The following is a 17,302-nucleotide window of genomic DNA, read 5'->3' as shown; positions in this document are numbered from 1 at the left end:
GTGCCCAGCAAAGCCCATCTTTGTATACTCCCAATACAAAATGGAGTAGGGCTCCTGCAATGCACATAAACTGAAGACGCTGTTTAAGATACGTAAATTGAAGATGCTTCTTCTGAACTTCTAAGGAGTAGTCCGGGAAGAAATACACTTGCTGACCATCAATAGCAATATGTGCCTTATTGTGGGCATCACACAGATTAGCGACCCGATCACAATAGTACAGAAGCTTGATAAGAACCCCCCATGGAGGACCACCGGATGGCATGGGGCACGTAGGCACTTGCTTCACTGCATAGAGAGGAGAAAGCACTTCCTTCCAGAAGGTAGACAGAATCCACACTTAATATAGGCAAAATAGGCAGTAGGGTTGGGCCCCTCAGACTTTTCCGGCTGCAGCAGAGGCTGGGGCTGCAACACCCACAAAGGGGACAGACTCTGCACAGTACCCCATGCAGCACTGACTCACCAGAGAGGTTTGCAGGAGCAGTCAAGCAGTAGAGGTGCAGAAGAAGCCAAACCACCAGCCTCTTCGTCCCTTGCAAAACTCGTCACACACACTGCAGTACCAGCAGCCATGTTCCTCGCCAGTGAGATCACGGCATCTGATGCAAGGCTTTATCTTGAGAGTCGGTCCCGTTGCATCCTGCTGTCTTTGTCCACTGCTGCCCGTCCCGGTGTACAAAGGGAGCATATGGGGTTACAGAACAGGAGGGTAAGAGCCCAAAAGTCTCCTGTAATAGCGGAGCTGTGTGGGAGTGATCAGGCAGTACACCCACTCACATCCCCAGCTAGGCTCTGCCTCAATACATTACTAACTTCACAAGCCCCTACCACTCCAGCTAAGTAAACAGTGGGGAATTTATCAGGTAAGTAATGGTTCTTTTGTTATTTTATGTCATTTCCCTCTTTAGTCAGTTTTGTTTTTAGAATTTGGAAAAATCCTACTTGCATGACTCTTAATAGCATGCTATTAATTTATCATGGTGATAACAGTGATAAGCATAGACTTTAAACAAAGGTCAGATAGGTATTCCCATGAATGTTCATAATCAATTCTACCAAATTAATAAACATTATTATAAACTGAATGTCTAAAATTAAATGGGCGCTTCTCTGCTCACTACTATTTAAGTGCCTACAACCTCTGTTAAAATTACCCAAAATGTGATGTTTTTCCACTCCAGGATATGCTTTAATTTAAAAATAAAATAGTAATGCATTGCATTACAATTGTGCATATGACCCTTTACAAAGAGATCTGAATAATGCACTGTAATGTAATTGTTTGACAGCATTTTACAATTAATTTGATACCTTTAGAAAAAGCTTCCTCTTCAAAACCTTGTGAAGTAAATTGTGCATCGGCTCTCCATCCCACCTCAGCTGTACCCAACGGAAATGCTGCTGAACACGTAGTTCAGATCCTTGTAGACGAGATCTTCCCACTGTACCCATTAAAAAGCAATCTTCATGGAAGTAGTATGCCTCGGACACTCCGTTTGCTACAATAGCAAATAGATTATATGTGACAATGATAAATAAAAAAGAAAGCCAATATTTATTAGACCTCAGTGGGTGATAAGGGGAACAAATTATGACAATTATTTCCCGAGTGTCACTTCTTTCATAAAGAATGTTTATTTTTAGTCAATTAAAAAGGTTTAATAATTACTACCACCAAGCAAAAAGAATATTAAAATAACAACTGTTCTTCTTGAGTCTAACAATCGGCTGTGAATAACTGCAGCAGTTATACAACACAATGTATTCTCGCACATCGCATATCTTTTTAATGGATTAAAAATAAAAGTGAAGCACTGTATTCCATATTAATGAGGTGGACAAGCTGTACTTTTTTGCTGAGTGGCAATTTATACATATTAGTGATAAATATAACACTCAAAAATGAATCAGTACAAGCAATGTACCATTCAACAAATACCTTTCTGAACACAAAATGGATTTTCCAAGCCTCGATTTTCCAGTGAAGACATTAAATCCCCAAGCAGTTCCAACATGGAGACATTCTCCAACTTTTCTAGGACAATAATGGTTTTCTTCTTAGATGGAGGAGCATCAGTAACTGGAATCAGGCAGCCTGAACAGAGAAACAAATATCCAATGATAACAAGGATAACCCTACACTAATCTACAGGATAACCATAAAGAAATAACAGTCACAGTAGCACAAAATAATTTAAGCAATGACCAAGGAATTGTTTTAATAATAAACTAAACACAAAAACAGGGAGCACAATGTAAATAGAGCATCAATATGTACTCCTAAAATCCTCTTTTTATATAAACATAGGTGTAGTAAAAAATACACTGCATGCTGCCACATTGTAACATACAATAGATTACGATTAGGTATGAATTGGCTATAAAAGGGGTACTCCCATGGAAAACTTTTTTTTTTTTTTTTAAATCAACTGGTGCCAGAAAGTTAAACAGATTTGTAAATGACTTATATTAAAAAAATCTTAATCCTTCCAAGACTTATTAGCTGCTGAATACTGCAGATGAAATTATTTTCTTTTTGGAACACAATGCTCTCTGCTGACATCATGACCACAATGCTCTCTGCTGACATCTCTGTCCATTTTAAGAACTGTCCAGAGTAGGAGAAAATCCCCATAGCAAACATATGCTGCTCTGGACAGTTCCTAAAATGGACAGAGATGTCAGTAGAGAGCACTGTGCTTGTGATGTCCACAGAGAGCTCTGTGTTCCAAAAAGAAATAATTTCCTCTGTAGTATTCAGCAGCTAATAAGTCCTGGAAGGATTAAGATTTTTTAATAGAAGTAATTTACAAATCTGTTTAACTTTCTGGCACCAGTTGATTTAAAAAAAAAAAAAAAAGTTTTCCACCGCAGTACCCCTTTAAATTATGGTGTGTTTTATGGAACTGGACGACAGAGTATGGTGTTTCTAACACATCACCCATACCCTGGATACAAAGATTTGACATAAAAATATTAATACAGAGTAACTGTAGGGTGTAGAGGAGTTCACTGCACATTGTACCTGAGCCAAGCCTAGGGTAACAGAACCACGTTTACTGCCTAAAAATCATAAAATATCAAAGCCTGTACATACTGGTAATTGTTGCTAGGCCACACAATATACATGCGATAAAAAATATATATAGACATGCTCAATCGGTTGAGCCCTGGCCCACTAGAAACACCTTGTGTACATACACAGCTTTGCTATGCACCAGAATGTAATAATAATAATGTAAATTAGATTATAAGACAGATAAAACAATAACTACTTTTACAAACAGGTTATTATGAAAATAAATAAATAGTCTTTGGGCATTTATCACGGTTTTTTGTTTGTTTTAAAATAATGATATCATATGTTGCTTACCTGAATTAATGAATATGTCTACAAGTTGTTGCTTCGATAACTCAGGCTCCACTTCAACCTTTACAATATCACAGCTAAAACCAGTAGCCTCATCTTTGTGCTGTAATGAAAGGATAACATTTGTTAGCATGCTAGAGCTGTACATATGCAGTTATGCTCAACAAGCAGCAAAAGCATGATACCTTGATGCAGTATGATAATTGATCCACTATATATTCCTGCAGGCTTCCTTCTGGACCTTGAAAGATAATATTGTGATATTGTTCAACCTGTAAATACAATGTAAAAATCAGTAATTGTCATATACATGTGAATTATATCAATAAATGTGATTACTGAAATACTATTAATCATTTGAATATGTATTCTATAGGTTTATTATTCCCAGATAATAGTATACAGTATTGCACATCTATATAATCTAGCATACACAAGTTTTGTTCTAACTGTTTCACTAAACCTTTAAAGGCTATGGATACCATTGCACTAAATTTTTTAATTGCCCATTTGTTTCCTGAATATAAAATGAAGCAACTATCTTTATAGTGTTCATTAAGAGTGTACTACTGTTTAGCTGCTTCTGAAAGAAAGAGCTGTCAGACTGATTTCTGCTCTCTAACTGTTAGAGATAGCAGCAGGGAGGGGGTTACAGATCAGCTCAGATTGTGGAAGAAGATGGGGGAGCAAATCCTTGCAATGCAGCTCACACAGGCTGTAAATAGGGAGAAGAACAGATACAAGGCATCTTGTAGGACAAAAGGGCTGTGTCCATGTGTAGAGAGGAATTAGAGTACAAACAGAAACTTGTAAAAGCTGTAGAAGAGAAACTAAGCAAGTCCTTCGGAGGAAGTGTTTTTGTACCATAATATGTACAAAAGAAGAATAAAGAAAATACTTCTTAAAGGTTCATAACCTTTAACCCCTTAAGGACCAAGCTCATTTTCACCTGAAGGACCAGGCAAAAATTTTATTTTTGCATTTTCATTTTTCCTCCTCTCCTTCTAAAATCCGTAACTCTTCAATATTTCCATGTACAGACCCATATAAGGGCTTGTTTTTTGCAAGACCAATTGTACTTTGTAATGAAACCTCTCATTTTACCATAAAATGTACGGCGAACCCCAAAAAATATTTTTTGGGGGAGGAAATTTAAATGAAAACTACAATTTTGCACATTTTGGAGGGTTTTGTTTTTACACTGTACAATTTACGGTAAAAATGACGTGTTCTTTATTTTGTGGGTCAATACAATTAAAATTATACCCATGGCTAGATACTTTTATATTTTTGTACCGCTTAAAAAAAATCTAAAACTTTTTGTACAAAATCAGTAATCTAAAATCACCCTATTTTGACCACCTATAACTTTTTCATTTTTCCGTATATAGGGCGGTATCGTCATTTGAACTTTTTATCGATACCACATTTGCATATATAAAACTTTTATATGATTTTTTATTAATTCTTTTTTGAATAAAATGTGACAAAAAAGCAGCATTTTTGGACTTTTTAAAATGTATTACGTTTATGCCGTTCACTGTACGGGATCATTAATATTATATTTTGAAGGTTCGGACAATTACGCACGCGGTGATACCAAATATGTTTATTTTTTTTTAAATTACGCTTTTTGGAGGTAAAATGGAAAAAACAGACAATTTTTATTTTTATTGGGGGAGGGGATATTTCACTTTTTTTACTTTGTATTTTTACATTTTTCACATTTTTTTTTACACTTTTATGTCCCCATAGGGGACTATCTATAGCAATCATTTGATTGCTAATACTGTTTAGTGCTATGCATTGGACATAGCACTGATCAGTATTATCGGCTATCTCCTGCTCTGGTTTGCTCGATCTCAGACCAGAGCAGGAGACGCCGGGAGACGGCCGGAGCCAGGTGAGGGGACCTCCGGCCGCCATTACAGATGATCGGATCACCGCGGCAGCGCTGCGGGCAATGCGATCATCTATTTTATTATGTGCATTGCCGGAGATGCAGTGATCTGTACAGATCACCGCATCTGAGGGGTTAATGGCGGACATCCGCCATATCGCGGATGTCGGCCATTACCGGCGGGTCCCCGGCTGCGGATAGCAGCCGGAACCTGCCGTGTATGACGCAAGCACTGCTCCGATAGGACATAAATGTACGTCCTGGTGCGGGAAGTACCGCTAAACCAGGATGTACATTTACGTTCGTGGTCGTTAAGGGGTTAAGCCTTACTCACATTAGAGAAAACATCTGTCAGAGAGACAATGTTTTGTCATCTAATATTTCCCCCTTCAGAGAGCATTTTCTCCTGGTGGAGGAAGAAATTCACCAGCATGTACTACCACCAACTTCTGTAACACAGTATGTGGTCAGGCTAATCGCAACATGGTCCCCAATGGCAGCTGGGCTTATTTTAATCTGATTGCAATTCGCTTTTATTATTTTATTTGTATTTTTAATGTATGTTTTTAGATACAGCAGGATAGTGAAATTGAAAGCATTCAGGTAATACATTTGCAGGTCTGTAAGGAATACAAATGATTTTGGATGACACACAAATCTGTCAGGATGACAGGTGTCTGCTTGAAAGAAAACTGAAGCAACTTTTAATGCCACGCAAATATTAAAATATAGTTCAAAGTACAGTTTATTCCAATCCTTTCTCTTCCCACAAGTCATACTCATATGGAAGGGCAGATTTCATGAGCTGTAATTTCTCTAAGTGTTACTGTACCTTAAAATGTAAGTTAATTCATTAGAAATTACATTTACTAATATAACCCTTGCCTTGTTTTCTCTTCCGATTTCTTTATGTATGTATATTACTGCTATAGACCTGTATTGTATACACACTGCATGGGCCTGTATTTCAGTTCTCTGATTGGTTCCTTTTTTATGGAGACTCAAAGGGAAACAAAATGATGCAGGACCCCTTGACTGTCATGATCAGTGAAGGTTTCAGCAATTGGACCTACACCCATCAGAAAGTAATGGCCCTTGCTAGCAGTTAGAAATTACTGTCAAATAACCTTATGACCTACAGATAATATTAACAATAAAGCCTACCAAACGGAGGAAGTTTTGTAGTGTTTGGAGAGGTATCATTGATGTGTAAGCCACACTATTAAGACATCCAACCTTTGGACCTGAAATAATAAACATGAAATAATAAATACAAATAAGCATAAAAACAAATAACAACTACAAACTAGTCAACAGAAGCATAAGTATGACAAAACCTGTAGCATATATTTACTTAAATTAGTCTATTTCCCTGTTTATAAAATACTTGCCCTATGCCAGGCATCCACAACTTTGTATTTACTAGGCAAGCCAATTCACCAGTTTTTTTTCAGAGTAAACTGTAAGTCGATCATGTAAAACACACCGAGTGCTGTTTTAGATAGATCTGTAGACAGGTCACCATTACTACAGAGCAACATAGCCGGTAAGTCAATGTTGCAAATACTTTGCTGGAGAAGCTGCAGCGGAAGGGATATATTTAGGCAACAGACCATTGGGAGCTACAGCATACTCTGCTCAGGTCATCACGGTCACAAATTTAGATGATGATGTACTGACATTAATGTCAAATATGCGCTTATAAACTTGAAATTGATTTCTAAAACACATTTTAAACAATGAAGGACTATTACACAAGAATTCAAATCCAAGAATTCAACACATATTACTATGAGGTGCATCTTGCACATAAAACATAAAAAGGAAAAATTTGAGGTGCAGATCAACTGGTGTGAAATGTCATGAAATATAGCATGTAATGATGATAAGATATGAAATAGAATAAAATGTTTTGTCATATTGACAAAGGGCAAATGGGAAATTATTTGTTACAAATAAGGGGTATAGACACATTCTAACCAGTATATTTAGATCTGCTATTACTATTTGCTCAGTATATATAAGTGCTATTGACTCATTTCGGTTGCTGATGTAATTTGCATTTCTGAAGACTGAAGACGTTTTTCCTAAATGCAGGTTAACGTGTTTTGAGTCTCCTGGGAATATCTGTGTCTCAGAAAAATTATTTCACAGTGCTTCATTCTAAAAGGACAAGCAGAAGCACTGACACATGAATTCCTCGCAGGCACAATCTCTCTTACACATCACTATTCACTTGTACAGCTTGCAGAGAAATGCATCACCGTAATAACATGCCCCAGCACTTCTCTTTCCATGTGTCAAATGGGCAGACATCTCTGCAATACAGATGAGCAAGATATCTACCTATCATGAAATCCCTCCTCTAGATCAAGTCACAACTTTAGACCATGTTTAGCAGGCTTGAGTCAGGTGCTAGAGCCGTATCAACTGCAGTGTTGTATAGATATATAACATAGACATGAATTTGAAGTGTTAGCTCTGTTTTAATAAGTATATAATTATTGGCAGGTGTGCCAAGGCCAAAGATAAGTCATAACCACAAAATAGATTTCTATTTTTTTCACTTTATGTTGTGAGATAAACATCTGCACTGTTACCTTACATTAGACTTATAACAGAAAAAACTAGAACAATTATTAATGAATAAAAAAAACATTTATTTATCACATCTGTTACCTGGCAGGGAAACTGTTACTTGATCCACCTTGCTCATTCTAAGGAATTCCCATGGTGACTGGAGGAAAATCTGACCCACAGACCAGGTAGTATTTCCTGAAAGCAAAATCCAGATTGGGCAATGATTTGGGTGGGAATTTAAGAGAGTTTTACCAAACGTTGTGTAGGATAATAACTAAGGAGTGTTTTACTTTAGGCACTCACATTTACAGCTCTGCCATGTTGACTGTAACTAATTATTACATAGGTTTTTCTATGTAAATAAACATGTCCTAATAATGAATGTGCTGTTTGCGATCTACACTCTGTTCGATAACCAAGTGGAGATGTAAGAGCCCTCTGCTGTAAAAAGCATGGGTTTCTTTATGTTTACATCACTGTGCAGATTGATGTCTCTGTAAGCATTAGATGAACAGAAACTGCGGTTTGGTCATGCCTGTGTCAACACATGCTGTCCTTTGGAGCTTAGGACAAAGCAAACAAAAAGTTTACAAAAAAACTTTTAGAACATGTAGTGCTGAGTCTGAACAATTTTACCTTTAGCTTCTATAAGTAGGTGCTAACAATACGTAATTTGCATCTAGATGTTTATGATCTTTTAAGCGGAGCTTTAAACCGTAAATTCAGCTTAATATATCATAAGGTTAAGTTCACACAGACAATTTGCTGCAAATATTGTAACAATTCCATACTAAAAATCTGCAGCACACTACACTGCAATGCAAGCAAAAAAGATTTCCAAAATACCATTAACACATGTAATAAAATAAAGACAGATTTTAGGGCTCTTTGCAGAATTCTTAATACAAAACATTAATTGATCACTGTTCTGATGTGGATTTCACCCATGTTACTAGGGAAGGAACAGCCTACCAGGATAGTATCTGCAGGATGCCACCCTGTTTCGCTGGACCATGGTAGCCCCGGCAGCAGCTTAAGGGTCCACGGCCTCAAGGCGTCTGCCATTTACAACTTTATCTGCATCCTCAGGACCCAGATACAGTTGAAAGCTATGGACTAGCCGTGTACTATCACAGACCACAGGCTGGTTTATGCCTTTGACCTATGAGACAGCAGGAGCACACTAATGATGTCAGAGGGTCTAGAGCAGTCACTTCACCAAGCCTCTGTGTTGGATCTAAGACATCCTCAAAGCACTCCCAATGTCCCATAGTATAAAGCTGTTGTTTTTTTTATTTTTATTTAGAGCACACACTGGCATATAACTGTGTGTGTCGGGGGTTGAAGGGCAAATATTAATGAGTGTATGTGTGTCACAGGAAGAAGCTTGGGGGATTACTTAGTGAGGCAAAACAAAGGGAACACTATTCTTAAACATGGATCAGAAAGGAAAAAAGTGATGGGAGACAAAGATAGTTTAAGTGGGGGCAAACTAACTATAGTGGGGCACACAGGACCTAATACTATATGGGGGCACAGTTGTGGGCCTAGCTGAAATCTGTTGAACTGACAGCATAGTTCAGGAGGTGTTACTGGAACCATACAGTTGCGTGGCTTGCCTCTATGAACAATATGTGGGCACAGAGGTGGGCCTAGCTACAATAAATGGGCACAGAGGTGGGCCTAGCTACTATATAGGGGCACAGAGGTGGGCCTAACTACTATATGTGAGTTCAGAGAGGACCTAACCACTATATAGGGATAAAGAAGGGGGCCCCAAACTACTATATGGGCACACAAAGTAAACATTATTACTGTGTGGGGCAAACAACATGGGAAGTTTGTATACAGGTGTGGATTGTGCTGCCCAAAATGCTTGTTTGGAAGATTCTGCAGGATGGGGAATAAAAGGAAGACTTTAAAGGGGTATTCTGGGCTTAACTAACTTTTAACTATCCTGCCCATTATGAAGAATTATGCTAGCTCTACATTTACTTGCCATACCGCTCTGCCATGGATCGTCTTCTTTTTCTTCTTTCTATTGTCCCCCCAGGTCTAGAGTTTCCGTTTAGGTCTTGATGATGTTCGTCTCACAATCCTTTGTGGCTTGAGGTGGCAGCTGGTATCAGGGGGATGATGTTTGCCGTCCATCTGTACGTCCTGACATGCTGGCATTTCCTACGCTCCCGCATTCTGCAGATTGCTGAGATGACGGGACGCCGGCAGGACAGGACGTACAGATGGACCGCAAATGTCATCAGGGGGCTGGCTTGTGAGGAAATACAAGAAATAGCCAAGTCCCCTGATACCAGCTGTCGCCTCGAGCCGCAAAGGATTGTGAGACGAACGTCATCAGGACCTGAAAAGAAACGCTAGACCTGGGGGGACCATATAAAGAAGAAATCCACGGAAGAACGGTATGGCAAGTAAATGTAAAACTAGCATAATTCTTCATAATGGGCAGGATTGTTAAATGTTAGTTAAGAACGGAATACCCCTTTAACATAGCCTGTGACTCACTTAGAGAAAATGACACCTTTAAGTCACTTGATATAACTGTACTAAAATCACTTATATGGTGTACAGAGTGCTAGCATACAACTGGTATCTACCATTATATGGTCACTGTATGGCCGGAATATAGTAGATATAGTATAGTAGATGTATAGTAGATTTTAATTACTAGCAGTGTGGTGGTATTAGTAATTTTGTGTTTAAAATATGTGGCTGTTGTGTGGCAGAATTATTGTCCCTTGGTAATATACAGTAATATTGATCTCAGTATACAGGATTAGGTTACTAGTCATATGATGGCAATATGTACGGTGATAACATTTATTGTTACTGTTGGCCTTAGCACACCGGAGTTATTTGGCAATCATATGATTTATTTAGTGGTATCTGGTATTATCATGGAAAAAAATCATCCTACATATGTTATCAATATATATATATAATATCAGTAATTAGAAATGATTATTTTCAGGGCTGGGTTTTAGCCCCAATCCAGCCCTGCGTACAAATCTCAAATCTGTACAATACTGTGGACATTGCAATAGCAAATCCTCCCTGTGGTAATAGCCTAATAATACTAACTGTAAAATTTGTAACAAGAAACTAATTTTACCTTCCATAATATTATCTTACTTAAATCTTATATGTTACTAGGCATTTATGAAATTCTGTAACAAGTTTCTTATCCTAGACAAATATGAACCCATTCATATCAATTTTACAGAGCATTTATTTCTTACTAAAGAAGATCAATCTGACTTGGCTGTCATCCAGCATTCTCTATAAAGCATTAGATCTATATATAAACTAATATTCACAAACACAAGCATGCAACAAGGCACTACATCCATGCAGGTTATACACATCACATACAAGAATTCCAATACCTAGCTTGAATGACAGGTCAGTGATTGCGCCAAGTCCAAGGTTGGATTCTGCAGAGTTATTAAATGTCAAGGCTTCTTGGCTTTCCCATCCATCAGACATAATAACACTGAAATGGTTCAATACAGCCTGACTCACAGCTGCTGAGAAATCATCCCATGTTGTCTGTTTGAGAATACGCAAGTAGCAGATGCCCTCACTTTCAAAATCACTTGGGCTGGCACATATGAGAGAATTATCATCCAGAAAGATCTTAACAGGAATCCTGAGTCCATCTGCAAAAATACATTTACATTCATTGAAATAACTTTGTAATATATTTATTAAATTGACTTGGAAAACAGTATCCAAAACAATCTGTTTCTATGTATTTGTGTGATGTGTATTTCTGCTATATGTGTTTCATTTAACTAACTAAATAAATATGTATATAAATTAAACAAATCTATTAATTATACTTATTTATTTTACTTTAATTAGTATATCAGGACATGTCTACATTATTGCCAAGCTTCTTTCTCCCTCTTGTTATCAGCAAACTGCAACTCACACTATCTTAACCTGGACAAATAAATGTAATCTAGCTGTTTGGTTACTAGAAAACAACTGCCTAACAACCATAGTGTTTGCAAATGGAATATCAGGCTACATGAAAATAGATTTAAAATGTATTTAGGTCTCCAGATTAAGGTAACATTTCTAATTGTGTCAGAGCAGAAAAGGGGTCAAGGCTTTACATGACAAACCTACAGCCTTCTCTTGCTGTTGGTACCATCATAAAACCCCTTTTTTCTTTAAATTACTGCTATGTATGTTTGCCTGTTTTTGAGCTGTAAGTACTATTGCAGCTATAAAACAGAAACACAAAAACCTTTTTGGCTGTTTATGTCTATGGTATTTCTCCAAAGAAAAGCTCAGTGAAGATATGATAGTAATATTAATACTAATAATATCCAATGCAAATAAACTGTACTGTAAGGACTTAGAGACACAGCATAAAAAAGTCTAGCCAAGAGGTAGTGCTGTACTATACCACTGTAACGAATGTAACAGACAACTAATGGGTGCAGATGTAGTAGAAGATTCCATTCTATCTAATATTAAAACCCCTGATTACACAGTATTAGGATTCTGAAATCAAAAGCCATTATATTGCTTAGATTTCTTCTGAAATTGTGTCTTCTATGAGATAAAATAGATGGAACGTGATAATCTTTCTCCACAGACTTTAATAGGATTATGTGGTAAAGCTTTCCTACTATATGTGATCTATGCAGCTTAAATGTTGAGCCACCAGAATACCATGACAAATAAAGAGTAAAGTTCACTCACTAAGATTCTCCAGGAGCTGCTTGCAGTCATCTGTTGCCACATCATGCACTGTCCGGTTACACTTATCTTTCTTTTCTGGCTCCAGCCCAGAATGACTACATAGGATTTCTAAGCAATCCTGGAAAGATCAGATTAGTTTGAGAAGGATTAGGGACAACATATCAGAGGCAGATTAGCTCATCAATACAGAACACAATTTCTCTTACTATTTTAAATACAGTGAGCAGCTAAAAAAAACATCCTTGAGAAATAGTTTTTAAATAATTTCAGTTTACTGAACTAAATATTTTTTATTTTATTTTTACATTACCAAGACATACAGAACAAAAACAATTATTTAACCTTTTTCCTTGTGTTGCCAAGCCCCAATGAGGGTTAAAATATTTACCTACCTGACTCTTGACAATTCCCTCGTCTTTATGCACAGAGTGTGTTTGCTCTGTGCAGTAATGAAAGTGGGGTGCTGCAGCAGAGATCCCAGGGATCCTCAGCAGCGGGACCCCCGCGATTTGATATCTTGTCCCCTATCCTTTGGATAGAGGATAAGATGTCCTGGGGCGGGGGACCCCTTTAAGGGTTTACAAAGGACAATCATTGGCCAATGGACCATTATGGCCCTATTGACCTGGTGATCAAGAAGTGATTAAACAGATACACATCTCCATGTGTAAAGACAGGAAGTAAGTGAAGAGCTGCAAAAACAAACAGACAATTGATTGTGTGGTTCTGCCCATAACAACTAAGTCATGTAAAGGCACCTTAAACAAGTGCCAATCTACTGGATCAGTACTCGTATGAGACATGGGTCTACCTGTCTGAAAAACCTAAGATATCGGTCTGTGGGATTGTCAAAGTATCTAATGTGTATGGTGGCCTTCTGACTCTCCCTGATGACAGATGTCAGTAGAGTAGAGATGGTTTGTGGGTGTTGTATTTCAGCTACCAATCCTTTTGCTCTTTTGGAGATAAGCCGTCACCAGAGTTGCCTGGCAACAGCTTTCTCCTCTATTTCCATTTAGAACAAATGCCCTCTAAGAGCTCAATAGCTGTTGGGCAAAAAAGTTGTCAGACAACTATTTTATAGGAGACTTAAAAGGCTTTAGGTATTTGCTATGATAGACTTTAAGAGAATCTTACAGTTCACCAGCACCTCACCCAACTGGGTTATAGTGTGGGTGAATAGCTGTAAAATTTGGGGTTACTCACTGAAATACATTCACTAGGTGCCGTGTTCTGCTTGTAAATAGTTTGCTTCGGAATGCACCCCAGCGCGCATAGGAGGTGAGGAGGCCGCTGGCAGAGTTCCCCTGTCTCCTACATAACCCCCCTTCGGCTCTGCCCACTTCATTATTTTGCTAATGAAGGCTGCAGGTGAACACACAGAGAGCAGAGCGTTTACCAGCAGCCTTGAATTAGCATAATAATGAAGGGAGTGGGGCTTATAAGGGTTTATGTAAGAGACCAGGGAACTTGGCCAGCCGCCTCCCTGCCTCCAATACGCGCTGGGTTGCATGGAAGTTGCAGGAATGAAAATATTTACAAGAAGACCGCAGAATCTATTGAACGTATTTCAGTATGTAATCCCTCATTTAGCAAAGGGATGTGAAAATCCTATCGCCAGACGCCCGGGACATGCAGTTCTGTGCGTCGGGCAGGTGAATTTTGCTGACATTTAGTCCTGCTTTGGGCTAGCAGTGTGGGACCAAAAACCTGGTGACGCTCAGGGTATGTGGAGTGGGCTCCTGACTTGTACCTGCTCCATACCCGATGGCCCCCAGCTGATTTCAGTAGCTAAGGGTCACCGCTAATAGCTGGCATGCGGCGATCGCCGTGGGCGGCAATTAACCCTTTAGACGGCCACTGTCAAAGTTGAGGGGGGTGATCATCTAGGGAGGAAGCCGGAGGACTCACCTCTCCTTCCATGCCGTAGAGCTGTTAATAAAAGTTTAAAAAACATACATTAACCCTTTCATATTAAAAGTTCACATCACCCCCCCCCCTTTCCCCATTTTCCATACAAAAAACATGTAAACACTATAAAAATAAACATATTTGGCGTGTGCTTAATTGCCGTAAATATTAAAATATAACATTATATATGCCGTATGGTCAATGGCAAAAAAAGATACCGAACCACAGAATTGCATTTTTTTAATAACATCATATCCAGAAAAAATTAAGTAAAATGTGATTAAAAGTCTGATTAATACCGAAAATGTACCGATAAAAACAGCAAAAAATTAGCCCTCATACAGCCCGGTATATGGAACAATAAAAATGTTATAGGGGTCAGAAAATGGCAATTAAATATAAAAAAATTCTATAAATTTTAGAATTTTAAATTAGTAAAACATGAGGGAAACTAAACAAATTTGGTATTGCTGTAATCAGGGCGACCTTACGTATCAAAATACCATGTAAGTCAGACCACAAGGTGAATGGCGTAAAAAATAAAAAACCCAAATTTGCTAAATTGCATTTTCTTTTTTCAATTTATCCTCACAAATTATTTCTTTCTTTGTTTCGGAGTCTATGTTATGGAAAAATGAAAGCTGTCATTACAAAGTACAATTGATCCCGCAAAAAACAAGCCCTCATATGGGTCTGTAGATGGAAAAATAGGAGTTATGGCTATTATAAGGTGAGGAGGAAAAAAAAAGTGCAAAAACAAAATAAATAAACTAATAAAGACCCTATTTACAGAATATTTTGGTTAAAATAGTTTTGTGTAATAGGACAAGTGGATTGTCATGAGGGACAAGTAAATTTAGCTCTGTTTTTGTCCCTTGGACATGTAGTTTTTTTAAATTACATTTTCACACCCCTGTATTACAGCTCTTCACTCGCACTATAACCCAGTATACTGGATTTAGTGGGGGTGAACTAGTTGTCAGATTCTCTTTAAGATGGCCATAAACTTCTCTCCTGACCCTCTAACCCCCCCCCCCCCCCATACAAGTGCATGCTTGGATGGCCAAAACATATGTAACAATAATACAAACACCTTATGAATTCTTACAATTAATATTTCCAGACATACTGCCAATTGTCAAAGTAATGTCCAGTATATAAATACACCACATGCCAAAATGCAATATCTATTTATCTATCTAATGACCCTTGCTGGACCTCATAACATTATACTGCCACTCAGTCAATGACCAACAAGGCGGGACATCACTGCAGCCGGCGATTAGCTGAGCAGCGTGACATGTCAACCCTCAGAAGCAGGAAGAAACCTACCTCGGGGACCAGCACAGGACACCAGAGGTACTGTGGAAGCACTGAAGGTAAGTAGAGATGTATTTATATATTACACTATAGGCATACTTTAAAAAAAAGCAAAACAAACAGAAAAAAACTACCACGCATATCTCTTAAATACAGTAAATAAAAAATTAAAAAATTAAACAAGAACTGAAATATGGACTTAGTTATCAGTGGATCTTGCATTAAAGTTTATAAAAAGCATATTGATAAATTATAATAACAAATGACACCCATTAAAGGAGTAGTCCAATGGTGAAAAATTCTATACAGTTAGCAACAGTTTAAAAAGTTATATGACTTTGTAATATACTCACATAACCCATCTGGAATGGAAAGTACCTTTTTCAGTGATTTCTCTCTAGACAGGAAGCACTGCATAATCCAGCTCTCGACCTACACTTCTTCTACAGCCTGTGGTCAGCTCCTCATTCCTTTCCTCATAGTTCTCAATATGTGAGTGCTCACCAATCACAGCACTCACACATTGAACCAATCACAGCACTCCTGCTTGAGCCTGGTCACGTGGGTGCCGTGCTGTAAGCCAGGAGAAGTGTGACGGGGAGAATGAGGACGTACACAGCCCCTCCCCCCCCAGCTCTGTTTACATAGGACCAAACTTATCATGGGGAGGTTTCAAGTTTGCATGGGGGGAGGGGAGGGAGGACATGTGTGAGGAGACATATTACACAGGCTGGGAATGTATAGACTGCAGGGGAATAAATATCATACTGGGGATGATTTATATGTGTGAGGGGGGGACTCTTGAATGACATGCTGGGAGTTGTAGTCCCTGTTATGTGTGTGTATGCTAGTGTTTCCAAACCAGTGTGCCTCCAGCTGTTGCATAACTACAACTCCCAGCATGCCCTGACAGACTTTGGGCATGCTGGGAGTTGTAGATTTGCAACAGCTGGAGGCACACTGGTTGGGAAACACTGTTCTAGCCTATTCAGCATACACATCATGTTACACCAGTGTTTCCCAGCACACACACACACACACATAACAGGGACTACAACTCTCAGCATGTCATTCAGGAGTCCCCCCCCTCACTCATAGTCTATACATCACCAGCCCCTGCAGTGTAATATATCTCCTCACATATAGAAATCATCCCCAGCCCGTGCAGTGCAGTATGTCTCCTCACATATAGAAATCATCCCCAGCCCGTGCAGTGCAGTATGTCTCCTCACATATAGAAATCATCCCCAGCCCGTGCAGTGCAGTATGTCTCCTCACATATAGAAATCATCCCCAGCCCGTGCAGTGCAGTATGTCTCCTCACATATAGTATTCATCCCCAGCCCCTGCAGTGCAGTATGTCTCCTCACATATAGAATTCATCCCCAGCCCGTGCAGTGCAGTATGTCTCCTCACATATAGAAATCATCCCCAGCCCCTCCAGTGCAGAATGTCTCCTCACATATAGAAATCATCCCCAGCCCGTG

The 17,302-nt window shown here is 38.7% G+C and overlaps 1 protein-coding gene across 1 annotated transcript in view; it reads right to left on the bottom strand.

Moving 5' to 3' along the window:
- Positions 1 to 17,302, bottom strand: part of CTTNBP2 (cortactin binding protein 2) — a 181,554-nt gene that overhangs the window by 14,733 nt on the left and 149,519 nt on the right. Inside the window, exons 9-16 of the mRNA XM_056573840.1 lie at positions 12,585 to 12,702; positions 11,255 to 11,527; positions 7,953 to 8,048; positions 6,438 to 6,517; positions 3,559 to 3,645; positions 3,377 to 3,476; positions 1,943 to 2,098; positions 1,315 to 1,502 (exon numbers count right to left, since the gene is read on the bottom strand). Coding sequence (XP_056429815.1) covers positions 1,315 to 1,502; positions 1,943 to 2,098; positions 3,377 to 3,476; positions 3,559 to 3,645; positions 6,438 to 6,517; positions 7,953 to 8,048; positions 11,255 to 11,527; positions 12,585 to 12,702 — 1,098 coding nt within the window. The remainder of the gene's footprint in view (positions 1 to 1,314; positions 1,503 to 1,942; positions 2,099 to 3,376; positions 3,477 to 3,558; positions 3,646 to 6,437; positions 6,518 to 7,952; positions 8,049 to 11,254; positions 11,528 to 12,584; positions 12,703 to 17,302) is intronic.

This window comes from Hyla sarda, chromosome 4, assembly GCF_029499605.1.
Source record: "Hyla sarda isolate aHylSar1 chromosome 4, aHylSar1.hap1, whole genome shotgun sequence".
NCBI lineage: Eukaryota > Metazoa > Chordata > Amphibia > Anura > Hylidae > Hyla > Hyla sarda.
The sequence above is the reverse complement of the archived record's forward strand: the minus strand, read 5'-3'. Positions and strand labels throughout refer to the sequence as shown.